Here is a 25,045-nt window from a genome sequence, read left to right as displayed (position 1 = left end):
AATACACCCCACCACAATACACCCCACCTCCAATACAGTACTGAACCCCCCCGTACCCAATACACCCCACCCCCAATACAGTACTGTACCCCCCAATACACCCCCCACCCCAATACACCCCCACCCACAATACACCCCACCCCCAATACACCCCACCCCCAATACAGTACTGTACCCCCACCCCCAATATACCCCCACCCCCAATATACCCCCCACCCCCAATACCCCTACCACCAATACAGTACTGTACCGCCCCACCCCGAATAAACCCCCCACCCCCAATACAGTACTGTACCCCCCACCCCCAATACACCTCCCACCCCCAATACAGTACTGTACCCTCCACCCCCAATACACCCCCCACCCCCAATACAGTACTGTACCCCCCAGCCCCAATACACCCCCCCACCCCCAATACAGTACTGTACCCCCCCAGCCCCAATACACCCCCCACCCCCAATACAGTACTGTACCCCCCCCACCCCAATACACCCCCCACCCCCAATACAGTACTGTACCCCCCTCCCCAATACACCCCCCACCCCCAATACAGTACTGTACCCCCCCACCACCAATACACCCCCCACCCCCAATACAGTACTGTACCCCATCCCCAATACACCCCACCCCCAATACAGTACTGTACCCCCCACCCCAATACACCCCCACCCCCAATACAGTACTGTATCCCCCAACCCCCAATACACCCCCACCCCCAATACACCCCCACCACAATACACCCCCCACCCCCAATACACCCCCCACCCCCAATACACCCCCACCCCAACACACCCCACCCCCAATACACCCCCCACCCCCAATTCACCGCATCCCCAATACAGTACTGTACCCACCCACCCCCAATACACCCCCACCCCCAATACAGTACTGTACCCCCACCCCCAATACACCCCCCATCCCCAATACAGTATTGTACCCCCCCACCCCAATACACCCCACCCCAATACAGTACTGTACCCCCCCACCCACAATACACCCCACCCCAATACAGTACTGTACACCCCCACCCCGAATACACCCCCAACCCCAATACAGTACTGTACCCCCTCACCCCCAATACACCCCACCCCAATACAGTACTGTACCCCCCACCCCCAATACACCCCCCACCCCCAATACAGTACTGTACCCCCCACCCCCAATACACCCCCCATCCCCATCCCCAATACCCCCACCCCAATACAGTACTGTACCCCCCATCCCCAATACCCCAACCCCCAATACAGTACTGTACCCCCCACCCCCAATACAGTACTGTACCCCCCACCCCCAATGCACCCCCCACCCTCAATACACCCCCCATGCCCAATACAGTACTGTACCCCCACCCCCAATACAGTACTGTACCCCCCACCCCCAATACACTGCACCCCCAATACAGTACTGTACCCCCCACCCCAATACAGTACTGTACCCCACCACCTCAATACAGTACTGTACCCCCCCATCCCCAATACAGTACTGTACCCCCCTCCCCAATACACTCCCCACCTCCAATACAGTACTGTATCCCCCCACCCCAATACACCCCCCACCCCCAAAACAGTACTGTACCCCCCACCCCCAATACACCCCCCACCCCCAATACAGTACTGTACCCCCCCATCCGCCATTACAGTATTGTACCCCCCCCACCCCCAATACACTCCCCACTCCGATACAGTACTGTACCCCCCATCCACAATACAGTACTGTACCCCCCCATCCCTAATACACTCCCCACCCCCAATACAGTACTGTACCCCCACCCCCAATACATTCCCCACCCCCAATACAGTACTGTACCCCCCCACCCCCAATACAGTACTGTACCCCCAACCCCCAATACATTCCCCACCCCCAATACAGTACTGTACCCCCCACCCCAATACATTCCCAAACCCCAATACACCCCCCCCAATACAGTACTGTACTCCCTACCCCCAATACAGTACTGTACTCCCTACCCCCAATACAGTACTGTACCCCCCAGCCCCCAATACAGTACTGTACCCCCCACCCCCAATACAGTACTGTACCCCCCACCCCCAATACACCCCCACCCCCAATACGGTACTGTACCCCACCACCCCCAATACACCCCCACCCCCAATATACCCCCCATCCCAATACAGTACTGTACCCCCCCACCCCCAATACACCCCCACCCCCAATACAGTACTGTACACCCCCACCCCGAATACACCCCACCCCCAATACAGTACTGTACCCCCATCACCCCCAATACACCCACCCCCATACAGTACTGTACCCCCCACCCCCAATACACCCCACCCCAACACCCCCCACCCCAATACACCCCCACCCCCAATACAGTACTGTACCCCCACCCCCAATACACCCCCCATCCCCAATACAGTACTGTACCCCCCACCCCCAATACACCCCACCCCAATACCGTACTGTACCCCCCCACCCACAATACACCCCACCCCAATACACTACTGTACCCCCCACCCTAAATACACCCCACCCCAATACAGTACTGTACACCCCCACCCCGAATACACCCCCAACCCCAATACAGTACTGTACCCCCCCACCCCCAATACACCCCACCCCAATACAGTACTGTACCCCCCACCCCCAATACAGCCCCACCCCCAATACAGTACTGTACCACCCACCCCCAATACACCCCACCCCCAATACAGTACTGTACCCCCCACCCCCAATACAGTACTGTACCCCCCACCCCCAATACACCCCCCACCCTCAATACACCCCCCATGGCCAATACAGTGCTCTACCCCCCACCCCCAATACAGTACTGTACCCCCCACCCCCAATACCCCCCACCCCAATACAGTACTGTACCCCACCACCTCAATACAGTACTGTACCCCCCATCCCCAATACAGTACTGTACCCCCCTCCCCAATACACTCCCCACCCCCAATACAGTACTGTATCCCCCCACCCCAATACACTCCCCACCCCCAAAACAGTACTGTACCCCCACCCCCAATACACCCCCCACCCCCAATACAGTACTGTACCCCCCCACCCCCAATACACTCCCCACTCCGATACAGTACTGTACCCCCCATCCCTAATACACTCCCCACCCCCAATACAGTACTGTACCCCCACCCCCAATACAGTACTGTACCCCCACTCCCAATACATTCCCCACCCCCAATACAGTACTGTACCCCCCAGCCCCCAATACATTCCCCACCCCCAATACAGTACTGTACCCCCCCACCCCCAATACAGTACTGTACCTCCAACCCCCAATACATTCCCCACCCCCAATACAGTACTGTACCCCCCCACCCCCAATACAGTACTGTACCTCCAACCCCCAATACATTCCCCACCCCCAATACAGTACTGTACCCCCCCACCCCCAATACATTCCCCAACCCCAATACACCCCACCCCCAATACAGTACTGTACCCCCTACCCCCAATACAGTACTGTACCCCCCACCCCCAATACACCCCACACCCAATACAGTACTGTACCCCCCACCCCCAATACACTCTCCACCCCCAATACAGTACTGTACCCGCCCACCCCCAATACATTCCCCAACCCCAATACACCCAACCCCCAATACAGTACTGTACCCTCCCACCCCCAATACACTCCCACCCCAATACAGTACTGTACCCCCCCACCCCCAATACAGTACTGTACCCCTCACACCCCAATACACTCCCACCCCCAATACAGTACAGTACCCCCCACCCCCAATACAGTACTGTACCCCTCCCACCCAATACACTCCTCACCCCCCATAACAGTACTGTACCCCTCCCACCCCCAATACATACCCACCCCCAATTCAATACTGTACCCCTCTACCCCCAATACAGTACTGTACCCCTCCCACCCCCAATACACTCCCACCCCCAAAACAGTACTGTACCCCCCCACCCCCAATACACTCCCCACCTACAATACAGTACTGTACCCCCCACCCCCAATACACTCCCCACCCCCAATACAGTACTGTACCCCCCCACCCCCAATACATTCCCCAAACCCAATACACCCCTCCCCCAATACAGTACTGTACCCCCCTCCCCCAATACAGTACTGTACCCTCCACCCCCAGTGCACCCCGCCCCCAATACAGTACTGTACCCCCCACCCCCAATACAGTACTGTACCCCTCCCACCCCAATACACTCCCCACCCCCAATACAGTACTGTAGCCCTCCCACCCCCAATACACTCCCACCTCAATACAGTACTGTACCCCTACCCCCAATACACTCCCCACCCCCAATACAGTACTGTACCCCTCCCACCCCCAATACACTCCCACCCCCAATACAGTACTGTACCCCCACCCCCAATACAGTACTGTACCCCTCCCACCCCAATACACTCCCCACCCCCAATACAGTACTGTACCCCTACCCCCAATACACTCCCCACCCCCAATACAGTACTGTACCCCCCACCCCCAATACGCCCCCCACCCCAATACAGTACTGTACCCCTCCACCCCCAGTACACCCCTGTCCCCAATACAGTACTGTACCCCCCACCCCCAATACACCCCCCACTCCCAATACAGTACTGTACCCCCATCCCCAATACACCCCCACCCCCAATACAGTACTGTACCCCCCACCCCCAATACACCGCACCCCCAATACATTACTGTACTGCCCACCCCCAATACCCCACCCCAATATCCCCACACCCAATACACCCCACCCCCAATACACCCCACCCCCAATACCCCCCAATACAGTACTGTACCCCCCATCCCCAATATCCCCACCCCCAATACACCCACCCCAATACACCCCACCCCAATATACCCACCCCAATGCAGTACTGTACCCCCCACCCCAATACAGTACTGTACACCCCCACACCCAATACAGTACTGTACCCCCCACCCCAATACCCCCACCCCCAATACAGTACTGTACCCTCAATATCCCCACCCCCAATATACCCACCCCCAATACAGTACTGTACCCCCCACCCCTAATATACCCACCCCCAATACAGTACTGTACCCCCCATCCCCAATACACCCAATTCCAATACACCCACCCCCAATACCCCCACACCCAATACAGTGCTGTACCCCCCATCCCCACTACACCCACCCCCAATACCCCCACCCCCAATACACCCACCCCCAATACACCCACCCCCAATACAGTACTGTACCCCCCATCCGCAATACACCCACCCCCAATACACCCACTCGCAATACACCCACCCCAATACAGTACTGTACCCCACAACCCCCAATACAATACTGTACACCCCCATCCCCAATACACCCCCCCAATACACCCACCCCCAATACACCCACACCCAATACAGTACTGTACACCCCCACCCCCAATACAGTACTGTATCCCCCAATCCCCAATACACCCCACCCCCAATACAGTACTGTACACCCCCACCCCCAATACAGTACTGTACCCCCCATCCCCAATACACCCCACCCCCAATACAGTACTGTACCACCCATCCCCAATATCCCCATCCCCAATACTGTACTGTACACCCCCACCCCCAATACAGTACTGTACCCTCCCACCCCAATACCCCCACCCCCAATACAGTACTGTACCCTCCCACCCCCAGTACCCCCCACCCCCAATATAGTACTGTACGCCCCATCCCCAATACACCCACCCCCAATACAGTACTGTACCCTCCCACCCCCAATACCCCCACCCCCAATATAGTACTGTACGCCCCCATCCCCAATACACCCACCCCCAATACAGTACTGTACCCTCCCACCCCCAATACCCCCACCCCCAATATAGTACTGTACGCCCCATCCCCAATACACCCACCCCCAATACAGTACTGTACCCTCCCACCCCCAGTACCCCCACCCCCAATATAGTACTGTACGCCCCATCCCCAATACACCCCACCCCCAATACAGTAATGTATCCCCCACCCCCAATACACCCCACCCCCAATACAGCACTGTACCCCCCACCACCAATACAGTATGGTATCCCCACCCCCAATGCACCCCACCCCCAATACAGTACTGTACACCCCCACCCCCAATACAGTACTGTATCCCCCATCCCCAATACACCCCACCCTCAATACAGTACTGTACCACCCATCCCCAATATCCCCACCCCCAATACAGTACTGTACACCCCCACCCCCAATACAGTACTGTACCCTCCCACCCCAATACCCCCACCCCCAACACAGTACTGTACCGTCCCACACCCAATACAGTACTGTACCCCCCCCACCCCCAATACATTCCCCAACCCCAATACACCCCTCCCCCAATACAGTACTGTACCCCCTCCCCCAATACAGTACTGTACCCTCCACCCCCAATGCACCCCGCCCCCAATACAGTACTGTACCCCCCACCCCCAATACAGTACTGTACCCCTCCCACCCCAATACACTCCCCACCCCCAATACAGTACTGTAGCCCTCCCACCCCCAATACACTCCCACCTCAATACAGTACTGTACCCCTACCCCCAATACACTCCCCACCCCCAATACAGTACTGTACCCCTCCCACCCCCAATACACTCCCACCCCCAATACAGTACTGTACCCCCACCCCCAATACAGTACTGTACCCCTACCCCCAATACACTCCCCACCCCCAATACAGTACTGTACCCCCCACCCCCAATACACCCCCCACCCCCAATACAGTACTGTACCCCTCCACCCCCAATACACCCCCCACCCCCAATACACTCCCACCCCCAATACAGTACTGTACCCCCACCCCCAATACAGTACTGTACCCCCCACCCCCAATACACCCCCCACCCCCAATACAGTACTGTACCCCCCCCCCACCCCCATTACAACCCCCACCCCCAATACACCCCCCACCCCCAATACAGTACTGTACCCCTCCACCCCCAGTACACCCCCCGTCCCCAATACAGTACAGTACCCCCCCACCCCCAATACACCCCCCACTCCCAATACAGTATTGTACCCCCCACCCCCAATACACCGCACCCCCAATACAGTACTGTACTGCCCACCCCCAATACCCCACCCCAATATCCCCACACCCAATACACCCCACCCCCAATACACCCCACCCCCAATACACCCCACCCCCAATACCCCCCAATACAGTACTGTACCCCCCATCCCCAATATCCCCACCCCCAATACAGTACTGTACCCCCCATCCCCAATACACCCCACCCCCAATACACCCACCCCAATACACCCCACCCCCAATACAGCACTGTACCCCCCACCACCAATACAGTATGGTATCCCCACCCCCAATACACCCCACCCCCAATACAGTACTGTACACCCCCACCCCCAATACAGTACTGTACCCCCCATCCCCAATACACCCCACCCTCAATACAGTACTGTACCACCCATCCCCAATATCCCCACCCCCAATACAGTACTGTACACCCCCATCCCCAATACACCCACCCCCAGTACACCCACCCCCAATACACCCACCCCCAGTACACCCACCCCCAATACAGTACTGTACATCCCCACCCCCAATACAGTACTGTATCCCCCCATCCCCAATACACCCCACCCCCAATACAGTACTGTACACCCCCACCCCCAATACAGTACTGTAACCCCCCATCCCCAATACACCCCACCCCCAATACAGTACTGTACCACCCATCCCCAATATCCCCACCCCCAATACAGTACTGTACACCCCCACCCCCAATACAGTACTGTACCCTCCCACCCCAATACCCTCACCCCCAATACAGTACTGTACCCTCCCACCCCCAATACCCCCACCCCCAATATAGTACTGTACGCCCCCATCCCCAATACACCCACCCCCAATACAGTACTGTACCCTCCCACCCCCAATACCCCCACCCCAATATAGTACTGTACCCCCACCCCCAATACACCCCACCCCCAATACAGTACTGTACCCCCCACCACCAATACAGTATGGTATCCCCACCCCCAATATTCCCACCCCCAATACAGTACTGATACCCCCCACCCAATACCCCCAATACAGTACTGTACCCCCATCCCCAATACAGTACTGTACCCCCACCCCCAATACCCCCGCAATACAGTACTGTACCCCCCCACCCCCAATACCCCCACCCCCAATACAGTACTGTACCGCCCACCCCCAATACCCCACCCCAATATCCCCACACCCAATACGCCCCACCCCCAATACAACCCACCCCCAATACCCCCCCAATACAGTACTGTACCCCCATCCCCAATATCCCCACCCCCAATACAGTACCGTACCCCCCCATCCCCAATACACCCCACCCCCAATACACCCACCCCAATACACTCCACCCCCAATACACCCACCCCAATACAGTACTGTACCTCTGCACACTGTCAGCGCCCCTCCCAATACCCCTACCCCAATACCCCCACCCCAATACAGTACTGTACCCCCATCCCCAATACCCCTGCCCCCAATACACCCACCCCAATACACCCACCCCAATACAGTACTGTACCCCTGCTCACTGTCAACATCCCCTTCCAATACCCCCCACCCCATGTCCCCCATCCCCAATGCCCCCACCCCAGTACCCCCCACCTCAATACCCCCTACCCCCAATACCCCCCACCCCAATACCCCATCACCACCAATATAGTACTGTACCACTGCTCACTGTCAGCGCCCCTTCCAATACCCCCACCCCAATACCCCCACCCTCAGTACCCCCACCCACAATACCCCCATCCCCAATACCCCATCACCACCAATGCAGGACTGTACCTCTGCTCACTATCAACGCCCCCTTCCAATACCCCCCACCCCCAATACCCCATCACCCCCAAATACCCCATCACCCCTAAATACCCACTCACCCCAATACCCCCTCACCCCAAATACCCCCTCACTCCAAATACCCCCTCTCCCCCAATACCCCATCTCCCCCAATACCCCATCACCCCCAAATACACCCTCACCCCCAAATACACCCTCACCCCCAAAACCCCATCACCCCCAAATACACTCTCACCCCCAAATACACCCTCACCCCAATACCTCCTCACCCAATACACCCTCACCCCCTATACCCCATCACTTCCCCAAATATCCCCTCATTCCCAATACCCCCCACCCCAATACCCGATCACCCCCAAATACACCCTCACCCCCAAATACCCCCTCACCCCATACCCCCTACCCCAATAACCCCCACCCCAATACCCCATCACTCCCAAATACACCCTCACCCCTAAATACACCCTCACCCCCAATACCCCCACCCCCAATACCCCCATCACATCCCCAAATACCCCCACCCAAATACCTCTCACCCCAAATACCGCCTCACCCCCAATACCCCATCAAAACCCCAAATACCCCCCACCCCAAATTCCCCCTCACCCCTAAATACCCCCTCTCCCCAAATAACCCCTCACCCCCAAATACCCCCTCACCTCCAATACCCCCCAGCCCCATAAACCCCACCGCCAATACCCCATCACACCACCAAATACCCCATCACCCCCAAATACCCCCTTCCCCACAATCCCCAAATATACCCTAACCCCCAAATACCCCATTATACCCCCAAATACCCCCACACTCAATACCCCCACCCCTTAATTCCCCCACCCCAAATACACCCTCACCCCCAAATACACCCTCACCCCCAATACCCCATCACCCCTAAATACTCCCCCCCACCCCAAATACCCCCTCACCCCCAATACCCCATCATCCCTAAATAGCCCCCACCCCAATACCCCATCACCACCTATACCCCATCACCCCTAAATACCCCCTCACCCCAATACCCCATCACCCCAATACCCTCTCACCACAAATACCGCCTCACCCCAAATACCCCTCACTCCTAATACCCCCTCACCTCCAATACCCCAGCACCCCAATTCCCCATCACCCCTAAATACCCCCCACCCCAATACCCCATCACCCCTAAATACCCCCCACCCCAAGTACCCCACCACCACTACATACCCCCTCAATCCCAAATATCCCGTCACCACTCAATACCCCCCTCACCCCAAATACCCCATCACCACTAAATACCACATCATACCCCCAAATACCCCATTACCCCCCCAAATAACCCATCACCCTTCTAATATCCCTAAATACCTCCTCACTGCCAAATACCCCATTACCCCGCAGTACCCCATCACCCTTCCAATATCCCTAAATAACCCTTCACCCCAAATACCCCCAATTACCCATCACACCCCCAAATGCCCCCTCACCACCAAATATCCCATCATACCCCCTCAAATAACTCCCAAATACCCCATTACCACCCAAATACCCCACCGCCTTTCAAATACCTCCCAAACACCCTTTACACTCCAAATATCCCCTAAATACCCCATCACCCTGTGAAATACCTCATCCCTCCAAAATCCATTACCTCACCAAATACCCCATCATTCCCCCAAATACCCCATCACTCCCAATGTCCTATCACACCCCCAAATGGCCCATCAGCCCCAATTATGCCATCATTCTGTCAAATACCTATCCTCTCCACAAATCCATCACCCTTCAAATGCCCCTTAAATGCTCCATCATCTCCCAAATGTCCCATCACTCTCTCAAATACCCCATCACCCCCAATATGCCATCCCACCCCGTGACGATGCTGTGGCTTTAACAGGTTACTTTGGCTTTTTTAAGAGAGATTCAACGAGAGGTACAAAGCTGTCTGTAAGAAAATATGATGTGGAGGTGCTGGTGTTGGACTGGGATGGAGAAAGTCAGAAGTCACACAACACCAGGTTACAGTCCAAAAGATTTATTTTGAAATCACAAGCTTTCGGAGCGGAGTCCCTTCGTCAGGTGAAGTGAAGAGAGAAGGACACAGACACAGAATTTATAGGCAGAGAGATCAAAGGATCTGGAATGATCTCTTGATCTCTCTGCCTATAAGTTGTGTCTGTGCGCTTCTCTCTCACTTCACTGAGAAAGGGACTATGCTCTGAAAGTTTGTGATTTCAAATAAATCTGTTGTACTGTAACCTGGTGTTGTGTGACTTCTGACTTTCAAAGAAAATAAAGAGGTTGTGAGGCTTTGGGTTTTTATTTTAAAAAAACAGCGGAGGCAGGAGAAAGTGAGGATTGCAGATTCTGGAGATCAGAGTCAAGAGTGTGATGCTGGAAAAGCACAGCAGGTCAGGCAGCATCCGAGGAGCAGGAGAATTGACGTTTCAGGCATCAGCCATCAGGAATGAGGCTTGTGGGTTGGGGGGGTGCTGAATGATAAATGTGAGGGGGTGGGGCTAGGGAGAAGTTAGCTAAGAATTCGATAGGTAGGTGATCCACCTATCACATTCTCAGCTACCTCAACTTTGGGAGGCAGGCTTGGTGAACAACCTTGTCAAGCATGAGATTGCAAAGCCCCAGTTGTGTTCCTTGGCCAATCCCCACACCACTCTCAAAGTGGGCAGTCGTACAATGCCTGAGATTGAGTGCATCATGACCTCCCAATCCTCTGCTCAATGCACTGACCAGTAAAGACAAACGTACCAAATGCCTTCTTCACTACCCTGTCCACCTGCCACTCTACTCCTTGTTTTCTGTTCCAGTCAAGATCAGGAAGACAGTGCAGTGGCTCATGAGTGAACAGACATTTTGGGGGAGAGGATTGGAAAGGAGAGTGTAGTTGATTAATCTGCTGGCACAGATGGGATGATTTGAATTGGATGGAGCGTGTGTGTGGATGAGAAAGTAGGCAAGAAAGGGCAGGGAAGCTGCTAATAAATTTCAACGAGCTGTTCACAGCCAACACAAAAGGTAGCTATCAGTGTATTCAAGGTGAGTTCAAGATGAGAATGGTGTCAGGAGGACAAGAAGTAATGTTGAGTTGAATAGGGTTGGGTGGAGCAGGATATCCAAAAAGAGACGAGGAAACGTATTATGGCTGATAGACAGGAATAGGAGGAGGAGGAGCCGAGAGGCAAAAGAAAGGGATATAGAAATAATGAACATGGGTTTGGTGTGATAGTCAAAATATACAGAGTGTAAACAGGAAATTCAGTTTGTGTTGACACTGCAGAGATCAGTACAGATGTATCATTAACAGGATCTTTCCCCTTAGTCTTAACTGCAGAAATTATTACAGTAGTATATTCTGCTCCATTGATACTAATTAACTGTCAGTTCACAGGTACATACCTTCACTGGACCAGCAACTCACCAGACACAAAATCACTCCACAAAGCAACTCAGAAACAAAGTTTAAGTTGTCCATTATGTTCAGTGTCTTCTTGTTAATGATTTGGTTGAGGGATTAAAATGTAATATTTCCACATTTGCTGATGATACAGAATCAGGTGAGTTTGAGAGTGGTTATGAGGATGTAAAAGGCTTCAGGGCAATGTAGACAAACTGAGTAAAATGGCAAAAGCATGGCAGATGCATCCCATTGATAAGTATTAAATTTTCCATTTGGTCAGAAAAACAGAATAGCAAAGTATTTAAATGGTGATAGATTGAGAAATGTTGACATACAAAGGGACCTGTGTGTTCTGGCATACCAGTCACTTGAAGGCAAGCATGCAGATGCAGCAAGCAGGTTGAATGAAAATGGTATGTTGCCCTTTGTTGTGAGAGAGTTTGACACAGGAGGAATGAAGTCTTAATGCAGCTGTGCTGGGCCCTCGTGAGCTCACACCTGGAATATTGTGTGCAGATTTGATCACCTTATCTAAGATATACTTGCCATAAATGCAACTGTACAAGGCACTAGTGAGACCACAACTGGAGATAATTGCACACAATTTTAGTCTCTCTACTTGAGAATGGATGTTGTGTTTGAGATAGTTTAGAGGAAGTTCACTAGATTAATTCTAGAGATGAGGGGTTTGTCTTACTGAGTAGTTTAGGCCAATATTCTCTGGAATTCAGAAAGATGAGACAAGATCTAATTGAGGCAAATAAGGGCTAAAGGGAATTGACAAAGTAGGCAGAGAAAGAATGTTTCCTTATATGGAGCAATCTAGAATGAGAGGTCATAGTCTTAGATTTAAAACAGAGATTAAAAAACATTTCTCTCAAAAGGTTGTGAATCTGTGGAATTCATTACCTCAGAGTGCAGTGAAAGCTGGGACATTGAGTAAATTTAAGGAGGAAATAGATTTTTAATTAATAATGCATTGAAGAGTTATGGCTCGTGGGCAAGAAAATGGAGTTGACGCCAAGATAGATCTGCCATGATCATATCAACTAGTGGAGAAAGCTCGAGGGGCTGAATTGCTTAGTCCTGCTTCTAGACCTTATGTTCTGAAGAGAATGCAGCAATGGTTTACCAAGCTGATTCTTGAGCTGGCATGAAGATTTATCGTGAAGAGAGATTGGGTCAAATGGACCTGTATTCACTGGAGTTTAGAAAAACAAGAGAGGATCTTATTGAAATGCATAAAACTCTGACAAGGTTGGACAGACTGGATGATATTATCTCTGGTCAAGGATGAAGATCCAGATCTTCAGGGAAGTAGTAACTCCAAAGATTGCAGACAGATGGGTGACAGTGAGGGGGACTGGGAGGAAGCAGCCAGTGCAGGGACCCCCTGCAGTCGTTCCCCTCAAGAACAAGTATACCGTTTTGGATACTTGTGGGGGGGACGACTTACCGGGGTAAGCAATGGGGTTCAGGCCTCTGGCACGGAGCCTGTCCCCGTTGCTCGGAAGGGAAGGGTGGAGAAGAGCAGAGCAATAGTTATTGGGGACTCGATAGTTCGGGGCACAGATAGGCGGTTTTGCGGGGGCTAGAGAGACTCACAATTGGTATGTTGCCTCCCAGGTGCAAGGGTACATGACATCTCTGATCGTGTTTTCCGGGTCCTTAAGGGGGAGGGGGAGCAGCCCAAAGTCGTGGTCCACATTGGCGCCAACAACATAGGGATGAGGATGTTAGGCAGGCTTTCAGGGAGCTAGGTTGGAAGCTCAGAGTTAGAACAAACAGAGTTGTTGTCTCTGGTTTGTTACCCGTGCCACGTGATAGAGAGTCGAGGAATAGGGAGAGAGAGCAGTTAAATGCGTGGCTACAGGGATGGTGCAGGAGGGAGGGATTCCGGTATCTGGATAACTGGGGTTCTTTCTGGGGAAGGTGGGACCTCTATAAACAGGATGGTCTACACCTGAACCTGAGGGGCACCAGTATCCTTGGGGGGAGGTTTGCTACTGCTCTTTGGGGGGGTTTAAACTAACTCTGCAGGGGCAGGTGAACCTGGACTGTAGCTTGAAGGTGCAGGACTTTGAGTGTAGGGAGGTTAGGAACATGGCATCAATCTCGAAGGAGGGTGCCTGTAAACAGGAAGGTGGCTTGAAATGTGTATACTTCAATGCGAGAAGTATGCGAAATAAGGTAGGTGAACTTGCAGCGTGGGTTGGTACCTGGGATTTCGATGTGGCTATTACGGAGACATGGGTAGAACAGGGGCAGGATTGGCTGTTGCAGGTTCCAGGGTTTAAATGTTTTAGTAGGGTCAGAGGTGGGGGTAAAAGAGGGGGAGGTGTGGCATTGCTTGTCAAAGATAGTATTACAGCGGTGGAAAGGACGATGAATGAAGACTCGCCATCTGAGGTAGTTTGGGCTGAGGTTAGAATTAGGAAAGGGGAAGTCACCCTATTAGAAGTTTTCTACAGGCCTCCTAATAGTCCTAGAGATGTAGAAGAAAGGATTGCGAGGATGATTCAGGAGAAGAGTGAAAGTAATAGGGTGGTTGTTATGGGGGACTTTAACTTTCTAGATATTGACTGGGAAAACTATAGCTCGAGTACGTTAGATGGGTCGGTGTTTGTCCAATGTGTGCAGGAGAGTTTCCTGACACAATATGTAGACAGGCCAACAAGATGCGAGGCCATACTGGATTTGGTTCTAGGTAATGAACCAGGCCAGGTGTTAGAATTGGAGGTAGGTGACCACTTTGGGGGCAGTGACCACAATTCGGTGACTTTTACTCTAGTGGTGGAGAGGGATAAGTGTGCACTGCAGGGCAAGAGTTATAGCTGGGGGCAGGGAAATTATGATGCAGTGAGGCATGACTTAGGATGCGTGGCTTGGAAAAGTAGGCTTCAAGGGAAGGGCATAATCGATATGTGGAGCTTGTTCAAGTAGCAGCTATTGAGTGCCCTTGATAAGTATGTACCAGTCAGGCAGGGAGTAAAGGGTCTTGTGAGGGAGCCGTGTTTTAATAAGGAATTGGAATCCCTTGTTAAAAGGAAGAGGGTGGCCTATGTAAAGATGAGGCGTGAAGGTTCAATTGGGGCAATTGAGAGTTATAAGGTAGCCAGGAAGGATCTAAAGAGAGAGCTAAGAGCAGCAAGGTGGGGACATGAAAAGTGCTTGGTTGGTAGGATTAGGGAAAACCCAAAGGCTTTCTATGGGTATGTCAGGAATAAAAGAATGACTAGGGTAGGAATAGGTCCAGCCAAGGATAGTAGTGGGAAGTTGTGCGTGGAGGCTGAAGAGATTGGGGAGACACTGAATGAATACTTTTCGTCAGTATTCACTCAGGAACAGGACATTGTTGCTGATGTGAATATTGAGTCACAATTAATTAGAATGATGGCTTTGAAGTATGTAGGGAAGAGGTATTGGAAATTCTGGAAAGGGTGAAAATAGATAAGTCCCCTGGGCCTGATGGCATTTATCCTTGGATTCTCTGGCAAGCAAGAGAGGAGATTGCAGAGCCATTGGCCTTGATTTTTATGTCCCCGTTGTCTACAGGAATAGTGCCAGAAGACTGGAGGATAGCAAATGTGGTTCCCTTGTTCAAGAAGGGGATTAGGGATAACCCTAGTAACTATAGGCTGGTGAGTCTCACTTCTGTTGTGGGCAAAGTCTTAGAGAGAATTGTAAGGGATAGGATTTATGAACATCTGGATAGGAATAATGTGATCAAGGATAGTCAGCATGGTTTTGTGAAGGGCAGGTCGTGCCTCACAAACCTTATTGAATTCTTTGAGAAGGTGACTAAGGAGGTGGACGAGGGTAAAATGGTAGATGTGGCGTCTATGGATTTTAGTAAGCCATTTGATAAGGTTCCCCATGGTAGGCTACTGCAAAAAATATGGAGGTATGGCATTGAGGGTGCATTAGAGGTTTGGATTAGGAATTGGCTGGCTGGAAGAAGACAGAGGGTAGTAGTTGATGCTGAAAACATGTTGCTGGGCTGATGAAGGGCTCATGCCCGAATCATTGATTCACCTGCTCTTTGGATGCTGCCTGACCTGCTGCGCTTTTCCAGCAACACATTTTCAGCTCTGATCTCCAGCATCTGCAGTCCTCACTTTCTTCTTGGTAGTAGTTGATTGTAAAGGTTCATCTTGGAGTGCAGTTACTAGCGGAGTTCCGCAAGGATCTGTTTTGGGACCATTGTTGTTTGTCATTTTTATAAATGACCTGGAGGAGGGCTAGAAGATTGAGTGAGCAAGTTTGCGGATAATGCGAAAGTTGGTGGAGTTGTTGACAGTGAAGAGGGCTATGGCAGGTTACAACGGGATATAGTTAAGCTGCAGAGCTGGGCAGAAAGGTGGCAAATGGAGTTCACTGTAGGTAAGTGTAAGAGTTACACTTTGGTAAGAGTAACAAGAAGATGGAGTACTGGGCTAATGGTCGGATACTTGGTAGTGTGGATGAGCAGAGGGACCTTGGTGTCCATGTACACAGATCTCTGAAAATTGCCACCCAGGTAAATAGTGCTGTGAAGAAGGCATATGGCGTACTGGCTTTTATTGTTAGAGGAATTGAGTTCCGGAATCCTGAGGTCATGTTGCAGTTGTATAAGACTCTGGTGCTGCCGCATCTGGAGTATTGTGTGCAGTTTTGGTCGCCGTACTATAGGAAGGATGTGGAGGCACTGGAACGGGTGCAGAGGAGGTTTACCAGGATGTTGCCTGGTATGGTAGGGAGATCATATGAGGAAAGGCTGAGGCACTTGGGGCTGTTTTCATTGGAGAAAAGAAGGTTTAGGGGTGACTTAATAGAGGTATACAAGATGATTAGGGGTTTAGATAGGGTTGACCATGAGAACCTTTTTCCATGTATGGAGTCAGCTATTACAAGGGGGCATAGCTTTAAATTAAGGGCTGGTGGGTATAGGACAGATGTTAGGGGTAGATACTTTACTCAGCGAGTCATGAGTTCATGGAATGCCCTGCCAGTAACAGTGGTGGACTCTCCCTCTTTATGGGCATTTAAACGGGCATTAGATAGGCATATGGAGGATAGTGGGCTAATGTAGGTTAGGTGGGCTTGGGTCGGCGCAACATCGAGGGCCAAAGGGCCTGTACTGCGCTGTAATTTTCTATGTTTCTATGTTTTTATCCAAGGGGTCGCATTGTTAGGATAAATGGTAAAGCATTTCGGATTGCGATTAGAAATGTCTTCACACGGACACTGGTGATCTTGTGGAATTCTGTATCACTGAAGGCTGTGGAGGCCAAGTCATTGGACAGACAAAACAGATGAATTGATAGATTGATTAATTACTAGGGACTAAAGGGATCAAGGGATATGGGGAGAAAGTGAGGATATGACTTTAAGAGAGAGGATCATCCATGGTCTTGTTGAATGGCAGATCTTGATGACTGAATAGCCTATTCCTGCTCCTGTTTTCTGTGTTCTTTTTTATAGAGAGCATATTCTCAGAGTAAGGAGTTGACTATTTAACACAGATGAGGAGAATTTTCTTCTCTAGGGTAGTGAACCTGTGGAATTCTTTACCACTGAGGACTGTCCGGGCTCAGTCATTAAGCAAATTCAAATAGTAGACTTGCTGCATGACCTAAATTTTGTATACCTTATGGTCTCTCTGGCAGTAAATACCAATGATTTATTGCATAATAGTAGTAACAGCTGAATATTTGTCAACTCTTTATGACAACCCTGTAAGTATACGTGAGGCGTGCCAGAAGAAATTATTTTTATTATTGCTTTCCGCCAGTATTATTTTGGATTGCGAAAATAATATATTTTTATATTCAAAATCTTGGTTTAACAATAAATCATATTTACTGAAACTTTATTTTTAACATTACAGACTGGAGTTGCCCTCATACAATCCCTACAATGGATGTAGGTTTGCTCGCTGAGCTGGAAGGTTCGTTTTCAGACATTCCGTCACCATACTAGATAACTTCATCAGTGAGCCTCCGGATGAAGCATTGGTGTTACGGCCTACTTTCTATTTATGCATTTAGGTTTCCTTGGGTTGGTGATGTTATTCCTGCAGTGGTGTTATTTTCTGTGGTGATGTCATTTCCTGTTCTTTTTCTCAGAGGGTGATAAATGGGGTCCAAGTCGATGTGTTTGTTAATAATTCTGTTTGGAATGCCATGCTTCTAGGAATTCTTGTGAGTATCTCTGTTTGACTTGTCATAGGATGGATGTGTTGTCCCAGTCAAAATGGTGTCCTTCCTCACCTGTAAGGATACTAGTGATAGTGGGCGAACTCACACAAAACAATAACACAGGCAACCTAGAAGGATGGATAAAAAAACTTATCTGACCCACCCTTAACAGACACGGGAAAAGCCGTCTTAGTAAGAGGATTAAATTACAACAAGAAATATTTCTTAGCAGTATTAGAAACAACACTGAAAAACAACAAACTCACAGAAGAAACCCAACAAACCATCAGACAGACAGTTGCACCAACATTAAGCAGGATAAAGGAAGGACACACACTCAATACACAAGAAAGGAAAGCACTAGGAGGACTCAAAAAAAGATAAAAACATTGTTATCCTACCTACAGACAAAGGACGCTTGACAGTCATTTTAAACTGAACAGACTACGTTGAGAAAGTGAATGCACTGCTTGCAGATACCGACACTTACCAACAGGTGGCAGTAGACCCAACCCTACAACTAGAAAATCGAATCACTGCCCTACTCAAAACACTTAAGAAATGTGGAAAATTAAACAAGACAGACTTCCAAAAAATGAAACTAGATGGATCCAACACACCATGCTTCTAGGATTACCCAAAATTCACAAACCAGGATCACCCCTCAGACCCATAGTCTTGCTACCTGGAACACCAATGTACAGATTAGCCAAGGAGCTACACCAAAGACTAAAACACTTAGTGGAAGACTCACACTACTCCATTCACTCCACCCAAGAATTCCTGAATGCCATCAAAGACACCAAGATAGAAGAGAATGAAATATTGGTCTCCTTTGATGTAACAGCCCTGTTCACATCCATCAACATCAATCTGGCCAAGGAAACACTGACTACACTATTAGAAGACCCAAAGACAAATACACCAAACACACAAACTCCATCAGTAAGGACAACATCGTCAAGCTAGTGGACATATGCCTTACCACTCACTTCACCTTCAACAACAAAACCTACAGACAAACCAACAGAATACCCATGGGATCTCTGATATCAGGGTTCTTAGCAGAGGCAGTAATGCAGAGACGTGAACAAACAGCTCTGCCAACCATCCAAACCAAACTTTGGGTACGCTACATGGATGACCTAGAAGCAAATTAGAGGCCATCAATAATATCCTTACTGGCATAAAATTCACCAAACAGGAGGAAAACAACAACAAACTGCCATTCCTAGATGTCAAAGTAGAATGCACAGCCGATGGGGAACTTCAAACCAGCGCCTACAGGAAAACAACACATACAGGCCAAATACTGAACTACAGAAGCAATCATCCCAACGCCTACAAATGAAGCTGCAGTTGAACATTATTTCAGTGAGCCAACACACACTGCAGCACAGAAGAATTATGAAGAGCAGAGGAAAATCACTTATGCAGTGTATTCAAAAAGAACGGGTACCCAGTGAACACAGTCTGCTGATTTCTCAGCAACAAACCCAAACAAATAGACAAAACATGTCCAGAAATCCAAGCCACCCTCCCCTACATCAGACATCTCAGAAATGACTGCCAGGCTACTCAGGTATCCTTTGGGCATTATGGTAGCCCACAAACCCACCAACACACTAAAACACCAGATAATGAACTTAAAAGACCGTATCCAGACAACAAGCAAAACGAACGTCATTTACAAAATCCTTTGCAGGAACAAACACTATATTGGACAAACAGGCAAAAACCTAGCCACCAGAATACATAAACATCAACTAGCCACAAAAAGATATAACCCACTATCACTACTATCCTTACACACAGATGAGGCAGGACACCACTTCGATTGTGATAACACATCCATCCTAGGACAAGCCAAACAGAGACAGATATGAGAATTCCGAGAAGCATGGCATTCCAACCAGAACTGTATCAACAAACACCTTGACTTGGACCCCATTTACCACCCCTTGAGAAAAAGAACAGGAAATTGAGGATTGGCTGTCTGACAGAAGGCAGAGAGTTGGGATAAAAGGTTCTTTTTCAGAATGGCAGCCGGTGACCTGGTGTCCCGCAGGGTTCAGTGTTGGGGCCGCAGCTGTTCACATTATATATTAATGATCTGGATGAAGGGACTGGGGGCATTCTAGCGAAGTTTGCCAGTGATACGAAGTTAGGTGGACAGGCAGGTAGTACTGAGGAAGTGAGGAGGCTGCAGAAGGATCTAGACAGTTTGGGAGAGTGGTCCAGGAAATGGCTGATGGAATTCAACGTGAGCAAATGCGAGGTCTTGCACTTTGGAAAAAAGAATAAAAGCATAGACTACTTTCTAAATGGTGAGAAAATTCGTAAAGCCAAAGTACAAAGGGATCTGGGAGTGCAAGTCGAGGATTCTCTAAAGGTAAACATGCAGGTTGAGTCCGTGATTAAGAAAGGGAATACAATGTTGTCATTTATCTCAAGAGGGTTGGAATATAAAAGCACCGTTGTGCTACTGAGACTTTATAAAGCTCTGGTTAGGCCACATTTGGAGTACTGTGTCCAGTTTTGGTCCCCACACCTCAGGAAAGACATACTGGCACTGGAACGTGTCCAGCAGAGATTCACACGGATGATCCCTGGAATGGTTGGTCTAACGTACGAGGAATGGCTGAGGATCCTGGGATTGTATTCATTGGAGTTTAGAAGATTAAGGGGAGATTTAATAGAAATTTACAAGATAATACATGGCTTGGAAAGGGTGGACGCTAGGAAATTGTTTCCGTTAGGCGAGGAGACTAGGAACCGTGGACACAGCCTTAGAATTAGAGGGAGTCAATTCAGAACAGAAATGCAGAGACATTTCTTCAGCCAGAGAGTGGTGGGCCTGTGGAATTCATTGCCGCAGAGCGCAGTGGAGGCCAGGACGCTAAATGTCTTCAAGGCAGAGATTGATAAATTCTTGATGTCACAAGGAATTAAGGGCTATGGGGAGAATGCTGGTAAGTGGAGTTGAAATGCCCATCAGCCGTGATTGAATGGCGGAGTGGACTCGATGGGCCGAATGGCCTTACTTCCACTCCTATGTCTTATAGTCTTATGGTCTTATGGAAATGACATCACCACAGGAAATGACACCACCAACCCAAGGAAACCTAAACACATAAATAGAAAGCGGGTCATAACACCAGCGCTTCACCGGAGCTCACTGATGATATTACCTAGTATGGTGACGAAATGTCTGAAAACAAACTTTCCAGCTCACTGAGTAAACTTACACCCAGTACTGCAACCTGAGCTACAAATCTTCTCAAAACCCGCTAATCCCTACAGTGTGGAAACAGGCCATTTACCCCATCAAGTCACACTGACCCTCCAAAGAGCATCCCACCTGTCCCACACTCCTACCCTGTCACTGTAACACCACAATCTAAAAATTCATTTTTTTTAGATTAGAATCAGTCTAAACAATGTGGCACAGACAGTATCGCACAGGGGAACTCACACCTTCAATACATTATCTGGGCTGACAGACACCAGTTATTAAAGTTCACTTGAAAATGTAACTTCCAAAAAAAAGTTTTGCAATTTACATATGAAAGAATTGAAACCAACATGGTCATTCTAACAAATGAGCCAAGGTCAACCAAGGTCTTTTTCAATATATAATTTCAGTTACATCACGCTGTAAACTTTTGCTATAAATTCTGTGTCTTACAATCTTATACTTCTCAACCACCTGATGAAGGAGCAGCGCTCCGAAAGCTAGTACAGTAGCGCCTCGACATACGAACGACCGCAAACAAATCGCTTTACGAACAGGACTGTATATAAAATTTTGCTTCAACCTATGTACGAAATTCAAGGCATGAACGAAGGCGAACATTTTAAATGACAATGTGATGTCCCATTTTCGGAAAATTCTGCAACAAAGAAAAAAACAAGTTTAGCTGGATCATTTTCTAGTGACATTACCAACCTCCAAGAGACAAAAAAGAGAAAAGACTCCGGAAATATCCGAACAATGGGAAAATTGATTCAGTTCGTGAACTTTTCGGTTTGCAAATCGGGTCCCGGAACATATTAAGTTCATAAGTCGAGGCGCTACTGTACTTCCAATTAAATCTGTTGGACTATAGCCTGATGTTGTGTGATTTTTAACTTTGTCCATCTATTTTCTAGGCTTTTAAGACTATTCACAGTATTCCCAGTGTAGTCTAATGAGTTTTTCTTATAGTTTTAACAAAACTTCCCTCCCTATTTTTATCCTCCATTTTCTTTGAAATAAAGGCCAACAGTACGTTTTGCTTCCGCATTACTACTGAAACTGGATGATAGCTTTTTAAAAATTCATTCACAGGATGAGAGCGTCGCTGACTAGGCAAGAATTTATTGCCCATCTCCAATTGCCCAGAGGGCAGTGAAGAGTCAATCACATTGCTGTGGGTCTGGAGTCACTAGGCCAGATCAATTAGGACAGCAGTTCACTTCCCTGAAGGACGCTAGTGAAACTGTGGGTTTTTCCAACAATCAACAATAGTTTCATGGTCATCATTAGACTTTTAATTCCAGATTCTTTTAATGAATTCAAATTCCACCATCTGCAATGGTGGGTCTCAAATCTGGGTCACCAGAGCATTATCTGGGTCTCTGGATTAATGTCAGACTTGCTGTCCACCATGATTAGTCTGAGTGGTGAACTACCTTCACATTGTTCTTACATTACATAATCAAAATGTTTTTGGATTATAAATTTAATTTAACTGTGATTTGTGCTTTGACTTAACCTGATCCACTGTGTACTGATATTTGCACTTCTTGTTCCATAGCGTGAATGTATCTCCATCCACATTGGCCAGGCTGGTGTCCAGATAGGCAATGCTTGCTGGGAGCTGTACTGTTTAGAGCACGGGATCCAGCCTGATGGGCAGATGCCCAGGGACTGGACTTATGGAGCTGCAGATAACTCCTACACTACTTTCTTCAGTGAGACAGGTGTTGGAAAACTTGTCCCCCGAGCTCTGTTTATTGACTTAGAGCCAACCGTGATTGGTAAGTCTAATGAAAACTGATTCTTGATGACGATTTTAATTTCAAGCCTTTATTTCTTTTCCTAAACATTGAGTGGCAGGACGATTTAGAACACTGGTTCAAAATACTTGGGTCACAGATGATCCCTATATAGCAGATCAAGAGATAACGCCACGACTAAATGTCTGTTCAGGATTGTGTACACAAAGCTCACATTCAAAACATTATAAAATGATTGAAACATACTAGCACTGGAGAAAGCTATTAACTTGAACAGACTAGACTTGAATTCCCTCAAGTGTAAGCGTTCGTCCTACCCGATAATATTTAAAATTTCTGACCCAGAAATTTGGGTGATCATCAGGTTGACTGATAAGGTGAAATTTCTGTGCTTAATGATAGTGATGGAAATGCTTGAATTTTAGAGCTTCCATTTCCTTCCACTTTTACTGCCATAGTCATAGAGTCATAGAGATGTACAATATGGAAACAGACCCTTTGGACCAACACATCCATGCCGACCAGATATCCCAACCCAACCTAGTCCCACCTGCCAGCACCCAGCCCATATCCCACCAGACCCTTCCTTTCAGATCAGCTTTTTGATGGACAGAAAAGCCAAATAAAGATAAACTGGATCCTAAAAAATTATTACTCTTCACTCTAGATGAGATACGTACTGGTACCTATCGGCAGCTATTCCACCCTGAACAGCTCATCACTGGCAAGGAAGATGCTGCCAACAACTATGCTCGTGGGCACTACACCATCGGCAGAGAGATCGTTGATCTGGCGCTGGACAGAATACGCAAACTGGTAAGAGATTTTTTTTATTCATTCATTTTGTGAGATGTGGACGTCGCTGGCTGGGCCAGTATTTATTGCCCGTCCCTAGTTGCCCCTTGAGAAGGTGGTGGTGAGCAGCCTTCTTGAATCACTGCATTCTACCCGCTCTGGGTTGACCCACAATGCCATTAGAGAAGGAACTTCTCGATTTTGAGCCAGTGACACTGAAGGCACAGTGATATGTTTCCAAGTCAGGATGGTGAGTGGCTTGGAGGAGAACCTGAAGGCGATGGTCTTCCCTTATATCTGCTGTCCTTGTCCTTCTGGATGGAAGGTGGCCGTGGATTTGGAAGCTACTGTCTGAGGATCTTTGGTGAATTGACTATGTTTAGTGCAATGTCAGAGGCTCAAGTTCAATATCATTAAATGCATTAAAGATATGGACTCAAGAGTGTTCCTCCTCTGCCCCCCGCACTCCTTGGTGAATTCTCAGTCATACCTGGGAAGGGGAGAAGAAAGGACAGGTGAAGAACCTCTGTAGGAAACAGGGAAAGAAGGTCAGCTTGCAACCCATGGTATTGTCATGGACTTCATATTGACTCCTTATTTACCTTTCAGTGGTATCTTAGGTTTCTCAGTCAGGATCAACATGGAAGGAAGCAAGAGAATGGAGATATTTATTAAACATTTTCAGTGCAAAAGTGAGATGTTGTTACATTGTGGTAAAGGTTTAACTAAGTAAATTGCTCCTTTTTTTTGCTAAAGGATTTATTGCTCTCAGTCACAACTCTGGAGGTTGGTCTTCACTTTTGGCCACAGGGAACTAATAACTGAAATTTATTAACAGCTGATGAGATAATGTTAGAAGAACAGAGAGCAGAAGTAGGCTGTTCAGCCCATTGAGCCTGCTGCACCATTCACTAAGATTATCGCTCACT

At 49.0% G+C, this 25,045-nt stretch overlaps 1 protein-coding gene across 1 annotated transcript in view; it reads left to right on the top strand.

The window, feature by feature from the left end:
- LOC132817713 (tubulin alpha-1B chain-like) overlaps positions 1 to 25,045 on the top strand; it is an 83,628-nt gene that overhangs the window by 57,096 nt on the left and 1,487 nt on the right. The window contains exons 2-3 of the mRNA XM_060828243.1: positions 23,120 to 23,342; positions 23,989 to 24,137. Of these exons, the coding sequence (XP_060684226.1) occupies positions 23,120 to 23,342; positions 23,989 to 24,137 (372 nt within the window). The remainder of the gene's footprint in view (positions 1 to 23,119; positions 23,343 to 23,988; positions 24,138 to 25,045) is intronic.

Source organism: Hemiscyllium ocellatum, chromosome 7 (genome assembly GCF_020745735.1).
Source record: "Hemiscyllium ocellatum isolate sHemOce1 chromosome 7, sHemOce1.pat.X.cur, whole genome shotgun sequence".
In the NCBI taxonomy this organism is placed as follows: Eukaryota; Metazoa; Chordata; class Chondrichthyes; order Orectolobiformes; family Hemiscylliidae; genus Hemiscyllium; species Hemiscyllium ocellatum.
The sequence above is the reverse complement of the archived record's forward strand: the minus strand, read 5'-3'. Positions and strand labels throughout refer to the sequence as shown.